This window comes from Genypterus blacodes, unplaced genomic scaffold (genome assembly GCF_046128005.1).
Source record: "Genypterus blacodes isolate CSIRO-AG114 ecotype Tasmania unplaced genomic scaffold, CSIRO-AGI_Gbla_v1 ptg000052l_1, whole genome shotgun sequence".
Classification (NCBI taxonomy): Eukaryota; Metazoa; Chordata; class Actinopteri; order Ophidiiformes; family Ophidiidae; genus Genypterus; species Genypterus blacodes.
In genome coordinates, this window is record NW_027466864.1 from 4,350,719 (window position 1) to 4,358,575 (window position 7,857).

The 7,857-nt window shown below is 53.7% G+C and overlaps 1 protein-coding gene across 1 annotated transcript; it reads right to left on the reverse strand.

Moving 5' to 3' along the window:
• Nucleotides 1-473: 473 nt before the first annotated feature.
• On the reverse strand, nt 474-7,297 carry LOC143001017 (uncharacterized). Its single transcript, XM_076150560.1, has 11 exons — nt 7,073-7,297; nt 6,103-6,314; nt 4,986-5,986; nt 4,529-4,675; nt 3,611-3,694; nt 2,589-2,693; nt 2,257-2,406; nt 1,960-2,127; nt 1,608-1,799; nt 1,333-1,524; nt 474-1,149 (listed from the first exon to the last, which is right to left on the reverse strand). The coding sequence occupies exons 2-11, from the start codon at nt 6,272-6,274 to the stop codon at nt 1,045-1,047; spliced, it is 2,316 nt and encodes a 771-aa protein (XP_076006675.1). The 5' UTR covers nt 6,275-6,314; nt 7,073-7,297; the 3' UTR covers nt 474-1,044.
• Nucleotides 7,298-7,857: the final 560 nt, after the last annotated feature.

A 7,857-nucleotide genomic window follows, 5' to 3' on the forward strand; every position in this document is an offset into this window, starting at 1 on the left:
CCTCTCTCTCTCACCGCTGTGCCTGCAGTCTGCGGCCTGGATGTGTCGTCGTCACCGATGCAGGCGCCGCTTTCTCCCCGCACGGAAGGCAGGGCTCCCCGGCTGCATGTCCCGGAGCGCCCCGCCCGGGTCCGGCGCAGCAGGCGGCCCGCCCGCAGGATGGACCGAGCCGTGTCATCGCGCCAAGACTGCGGTCCGATGGTGACGGAGCCGAGCGGGACCGACTGGACCTGCATCCTCTCCGAGTAATCAGTGTCTCTAAGAGGAAGTGGCTGCATTCGGTTTCTGTGGTCAAGTACCTACTTGTTGAGGTACCATCTCCATAGCAACCGTCCCTGAAGTAACCAGAAACTCCAAACTGTTTGCCGATTGGTCGAGTGAGGCTTTTATTGTAATTTAATATCTTGGAGGTCAGATTTCACCCGGAGCCAATAGGAGGATGGACTCAGAAAGAACAGAATGACGTCACCGTGCTGGATCGGAGGGCTTTATTCTCTCAAGTTAAAAGACAGAAAACAGACAGAAAAGCTCTACGATTTTAAATAAAATGAAGCCGTATCTAAAAGCAGAAAAAAGGAGTTAAAATAAATGACTTTGGTCCTAGTTGTGTTTCTCTCTTCGAGACATTTTAAGCGGCAAACAAGAAGACAAACTAAGCATTGAGCCCGGTTTAGAGCTCTCTGGTCCCTGTAGCACACAAACAGCAATGGAATCTAATCATTACCCAATCATTAGACCCATTACAATTCAAACTATTAACTAAATACAACATTGCAGTGGTTTAAAATCAAGTATTGAGCACTCGGCGTGAAGAAGCCGAGGCCAAAAACCACCGATGGCACTGATTCACCTCAGAGACTTAAGGAGGAAATGAGACTTTGCTTTGGTCCCCGTACGAGGACAAATACAAACCTCTGAAATGACTTAGGCTCCCATGAACACCACCTTAAATACACTGTGGAGGCAAATATGTAAGTGCAAAATATTCATCACTGGGCAGTTAAAGTGTGCATCCTGTCGTCATGGCGACTGGGCTCCCCTCCATCATAGCGCGTGTTTGACGGCGGTCACGGGCTGGCGTTTGTTCTGTAGGTTCTGCTGCAGCTCTGTGAACAGGTGATCCCGCTGCTCGGCGTCCAGGAGGATTTGCTGGGTCAGAACAGGAAGCAAAGACCTATTTTATGATCACTTCCTGTGTGTGGGTTAGGACAGAAGTTGAGTGTGTTGAGTCATGTGTGTGTGTGTGTGTGTGTGTGAGATGGGATCTAGACCTTCACAGTGCCCCTGGATGTCTGACACAGCTGAGGGTTGGACACTGAGACTACTAGTTACCTCGATGAGCTTGTCTCTCTTCTCCAGTCTGTCCCTCAGTGTCCTCTCCTCTCTCTCTCTGTCCTCTCGCTCGTTCTGCCGGGCTCTCTCTGCCTCCTTCCTCCCCTTCTCTTTCTCCCTCAGCTCCCTCCGAGTGTCCCAGAGTTCATCCTTCAGGGAGGAAAGCGCCTGACCGTGACTCTCCTGCTGATTCTGAGGAGACAAAGCAAGCAGCCTTTTGTTTTTGAACTTCCTTTTGCGATGTGAAAGAACACCCAAAGATGTCCGTCCCTCACCTGCAGCGTCGCCTGGTACTCCTGCAGGGTTGCGCTGAGCTTGGCCACCTGCTGCCACACGGTGGAGCTGTTTCCCTCTCTGTCCTGCAGAGCGGCTGCCAGCAGACTCTCCTTCTCCTTCAGCCGGGAGGCGAGCGCCGCCTCAGCCCCGCCCCCTGACAAACCCTGACCAATCACAGAGTCGGAGAGAGCCTGGAAGAAGGAAACGACACGTTCTCAGCAAAACTTTGCCCCCCCGGGGCCTACAAATGGACGTTTACGGACAAACTTCATGTACCTGAGGGTAAGCAGAACAAAAGGCCTCATTCAGGCACAGCTGCAGGATGTGTGTGTGTGTGTGTGTGTGTGTTACCTGCACATCTTTCTGACAGCTCTCTAGCTCCTCCCTGAGGCGTTGGAGCAGGGCCTCCTTCTCCTGCAGCGCCGCCCCGTGGGCCCGGTCTCTCTGCCTCCACACCTCCCTCTCCCTCTCCACCTCGGTCTGCAGTCGCTCCCTGTCCACCGCCGCCACCCGCAGGTCCTGCAGCAGGGACGAAACGCAGCTCTGTATAAATAAAACCTGGGCGCGGGGGCAAAGTCCACGTGTACTCAGTGTGTGGGAGCGCTGGGCGCCGGGCGGGTCCGTGTCTGAGCCTCCGTGCGTCCTCACCCTGAAGATGTCCTGGTTGCATTGCAGCACGGCGTTGAGCGTGTCCAGGTCTCTCTCGCGGTCTCTTCCTGCCTTCCTCAGCGCTTCTATCTCTTCCTCCATCGTCCTCTCTCTCTCAGCCATGTGGGACCTTAAGCTCTCCAGGGCAGACTGCAGCAGACAGAACACAAACCGGGTCCAATTGAATATTGGATCCATAAGCAGACGGGAGGTGAAGTGGCTCAACGTCACACATCAGATTTACTCCTTTGTTTGTTTACATTCCATGAGTTCGATATGGATCATAACCAGTTTGAGTTACTCCACCCAGACACACACACACACACACACACCTCGTTGTCAGACAGAGTTTCCTTCAGATTTTCGCTCAGCTTGTCGCTCAGCTCAGTTCCTGCTCCCTCCTCCACACACAGTCTCCTGATTACACACACACACTCCTGTAGAGAGGATGGAAAGACAGAAGCACACAGCCGTCATCACACCGGGGCAAAACCTCATGAGGCCATTTTAGGCATCAATCAGGACAGGGAACGTGAGGGGAAGAGGAGAGGAGAGGAGAGGAGGGGACAGGAGAGGAAAGGGGAGAGCAGGGGACAGGAGAGGAGGGGAGAGCAGGGGAGAGCAGGGGACAGGAGAGGAGAGGAGAGGAGAGGAGGGGACAGGAGAGGAGAGGAGAGGAGAGGAGGGGAGGGGAGGGGAGGGGAGGAGATGACCGGACAGAAGAGAAGAGGAGAGGAGAGGAGAGGAGAGGAGAGGAGAGGAGAGGACCGGACCGGACAGGAGACGAGAGGAGAGGGGAGGGGAGGGGAGGAGAGGACCGGACAGGAGAGGAGAGGAGAGGAGAGGAGGAGAGCTCTCACATTAGAGGCTCATTTCAGAGTCAAATCAAAGGCTGCGTGATGCAAATGAGCCCCACAGCAGAGATCAGGATGTGTTTGTGTGCAGCCACTTATCTGCTCGCACACATCCTGATACTGAAATCTGCTCAGAACCAAAGTACAAACCAATCTCATGTGTTCAGATGCAGAATAAGGAGAACTGGGATGTGAGTTTACTGGTTTAACCCCCGGGTCAGATAAGAGAGCGTTTACTCAGCTGTTTGATTACGTCCCGTTCAGCAGTTCAGCTACTTTCCACCTACTCTAAACTCAAACTCAAACAAGCAGCGAGTCGGGGTCAACGCCGGGCGACAGATTGGCCAATCGCGCACGTGGCGCTTTAAGGTTGGCACGGCGACTTCAAAGGCACAGACAACATTCCAGTGAGCTCAGAGCCGGAGCCCCGGCAGCCGCGGCCGTAGGTCACGTTGCCGTGTGCATGAGCGAATCCTGTCCCCCCTCATAACCTCGCCCACCTGGATCAGACGCTCGCGGCTGTGGAGAGAGTGGCCGAGGCTCTGGAGCAGCAAACCGCCGCTGTCGCCGTCCTGCTGGGTTAACTGGAAGAGACGAGACAAAGACGAAGGACAAGTTTCCTTTAAGAAGAGCGATGGGTAGATCCCAGGAAGTCACACACACACACACACACACACACACACACACACACACACACACACACACACACACACACACACACACACACACACACACACACACACACACACACACACACACACACACACACACACACACACACACACACACACACACACACACACACACACACACACAGGTCGGGGGGGTCACATGCAACAAATCGTGAGACGACTGAGACTGACTCAGGCAAACTGCACTGGTTGGGGTGGATTCCTGAGAAAGGCCTCTGTGTGTGTGTGCCCGTCTCTCTATCTCTCTCTCTCTGTGTGTGTGTGTGTGTCTACAGAGAGGACAGGTGGACACACCCTTGCACAGAGACATCAATAAACACACCTTTCCTCCCTCCCTCCCTCGCGTAATGCTGTGTTTGCGCTCAGTCACTGAAACATTCACAGGCTTGCTGTTTACGGAGCGTTCAGCCATGTGACTGCTCTACGTGTGTGTGTGTGTGTGTGTGTGTGTGTGTGTGTGTGTGTGTGTGTGTGTGTGTGTGTGTGTGTGTGTGTGTGTGTGTGTGTGTGTGTGTGTGTGTGTGTGTGTGTGTGTGTGTGTGTGTGTGTGTGTGTAGGACTGCACGGCATAATAAACCTGTTTTTCTACTGTCAAAATGGTTTCCAGGCCCATTATCTCCCCAGACAGCTGGCGACTCCCCTGCGGTTCAAAGGTGTGTGTTCAGCCACGGGGGTTGATTATTTTGTGGTCACATCAGCAGACAGCCATGACGTAAACATGCTTACAGGATCCCCGTCCTCTGACCCGTTGACTTGGGCCGGTCTGCTTCTCCCGGGTTTCACCTGGGCCTCCAGGGTCCTGACCCGGGCCGCGGCTCGCTCCAGCTCGCCCCGCAGATCCCCCACCAGGTGATGAAGCCGGCCTGCGCTCGTCTGAAATGACAAAGACCCGGCGTCACGCACACACACACACGCTTGGACCCAGAACACTGTGGGTTCACATCCATCTGTTCCTGGTGTTTACATGGAGCTTAAACAGAGTGTGTGTGACACTAGCAGCAGTTCAGAAGATATTTAGCTTCAGTCCCAGATCACTGTGTGTGTGTGTGTGTGTGTGTGTGTGTGTGTGTGTGTGTGTGTGTGTGTGTGTGTGTGTGTGTGTGTGTGTGTGTGTGTGTGTGGACACATTACTAATGTCTGTGTGCCCTGTTGTTAAACTGATGACACAGGTGAAGTCACTCACCTGTGGATGAAGAGGCAGAAACTCGTCCCTCAGCTCTGTCAGAGTCTCGCCGTCCTCTCCGTCCCCGTCTGCGCCTCCGTTCTCTCCGTTCTCCACCTCCACAAAGTCCAGGATTCTGTTCACTGTGGGCGACGTCGGCTCCAACGTTCCTCTCGAGTATCTCCCGTCTCTTTTGCCGAGAACCGGGATCCGACTCCCCAGCGGAGAACTGACCGGCTTTCCTTCGATTCCTTTCAGCTCTTTAAGCACAAAGTTGACCGAGTTCTCGCCCGGGGAGTCAAACGGGTCGTCTCCATCCAGAGAGTCCAATGACTGAATGGACTGGGCTCTGGAAGAGGCCTGCAGGGAGAGGCTGGACCCTGCCAGCGAGGCGGGGCTGGAGCAGACGGTGGACACTGGGAGCCAGTGGAGGGGCATGCTTTGGGATCTGTCCGACGGGGACAACGGCTGGAGCGGTAGGTGGCGAGGAATCCCACAGACGGACTCGTAATCCGAGTCGGACACTCGTAAGGCGTCGCACCCTTCGCATCCTTTGCCCTTTCTGCATCTTTTGCCCGTTCTTATGAAATACGGACACGTGTCCCACTTCTCGGACCAGCACTCATACTCTGACAGAGCCATGTTGTCCCTGAGCATCTCCCTGTAGCCGTCCCTCTCTCCGTCCCCGTCCCCGTCCTCCTCGCTGGTGCTGCCCTTGCTGCGTCTCTGGCAGTACGCCTGCCGCACCCAGCGCCTGATCTTGTCCCGCTCTTGCGTCATCTTCTGCAGCCTCTCGGACGACAGCACCCTCACTCTGGCTATGACCGTGTCGAACTTGAACACTCGCTCCAGGACGGACACGCACTTACCGCACACAAACTCCCCGTGGACGCTGCCCCGAGGCACGGCGTGGCCCAGGATGTGGGTCAGCACAGAGAGCAGGTCGAGGCCTTTGGAGGGGGACAACAGGGACATCTGGGACCTGGAGAGTGACGCCGACGAGCCCAGAGACAACGTGCTGCCTGCGGACGGAAAAGAACGCCATCAGACAGATTCATCATCATCATCATCATCATCACACTTCTCAACCTAAAATCTGTCACACTTGGAAGGTGGGGGGAGGGGCGGGACTGCTTACCCCAGGGGCTGCTCTGGGAGGACTGGGACAGACTCCCTCCTCGTAGGGACTCTGCCGGGGTGTGAGGCCGACCCGTCTTCTTGTTCTTGCCCCCAAACAGCCACTTCCTTTGGTTCCCTTGCAGGACCCCCCCACATATCCGGCACTGGTCATTCTTCCCTCTGAAGGACATCCTTGAGTGGACGGCTGAGACTCGATGTCTCAACACTAACCTGTGGATGAACAGAGGAGAGTCAAAGTTAGACATGACAGCGTTCATTCAGAGCTCACACCAGTTCACCATGACTCGCAGCTGCTCAGCTCCATGATGTAATGAGGGAGAAGTCTTTTATTCTCTTTCCAGATTCAGACCGGAGCTATTATCTGACTCATCTGAAGTATGAACCGCCTCCCTGCTGCTGGGTCGTGTTATGCTGCTGTTGTGATCCCTTTGTTGGTGGTCTACATAGAGTCTGACCCACAGCTGGACTGGACTGGACTGGACTGAAAGCGGGACACGTCGACCCGGAGCCACGCTGACAGAGAAGCCAGTCAGACTGCGGATGAATGAAACTTTCCCCGGAACACTGAACCGATCCAGGGGCTTCTCCCGAGTAAACAAGCTTCCAGAAGCCGAACATGAGACGTGTCAGTGTCACCTGAAGGCCGTTCGGTGAGTCGGGTTGTTCCTGACAGTACCGACTCTGCGCCTAGCGGCTGTTCCGGCCGTTAAAACGCCACAAAACAACTATTCAGGCGTCGTGTTCGGATAATGTGCTGTCAAATGTCACTTCAGCGCGAATAAGCTTCGGTGATTCATGATCCGGAGCAGAGCTGCGTGTGCGAGCGTGTCTGTGCGGAGGGGAAAGTAACGCCGACATGTTCCGCCATAAGCTCAACCGGCGTCTGTCCTTAGTTTGACTAAAGTCACAAAGCGAAACGACATAAACGCACCATTCGTGCTCCCGTGAAGCAGATTGACGCTTCTTACCTTCAGTCTCCGGTTTGACGCTGTCAGCTGCGGTCAGAGTGCAGATTTAAAGTCCAACGCGCGGTGAAAAGAGAGAAAGTCTTAAACTAAAGAGAAAGTGACGCTGAAGAGTGAACCTGCTCACATGTGACCCGACACTTTCAACGATTCTGACTTTAAACACAAATCTCCACCCGGTGCCGAAGCGCGTTGCACCACAGCGGGACGGGCAGAGAAGGTGGGTGTCACCTAGATGACGTCATCTGCCATACCTGTTTAGAGCGTGGACGGGAGGAGGGGGAGGAGGAGGAGGAGGAAGGACTGAGAAGTGGGAATACTGGAAGGACCGGAGACACTAGGAGGACTATCTATTTATCTATCTATCTATCTATCTATCTGTCTATCTATCTATCTAGCTCTCTCTCTATCTGCTTGTCTTGGTGAGTTATTCTGCCATCTAGTGGTCAAATGCGGAAACTGCATCTTTAATATGTGAGTCCCGGTCCAAACCTAATCTCCCTTTAGCAGGAGGTCAAAATGAACACATTCTGCATCATACCGTCTACGTGAACACAATTACAAATACAAAAAATGATTCACACTGGATTTAAATACATAACACACGCTGAAAGTTCTGCAAAAGACTTTAATAGAAATAGATCTGAACTCTCCTGTCACAGCCCAACAAGTGATTTGATTTAACTGGAATATCTTCAGAGTTTTTTGGGAAATATAATGTGTCCTTTTGTTGTTGTTGCAAAGCAGCACACTCATCATGAAAAAGCCCAAACAAGCAAGTGTTTATT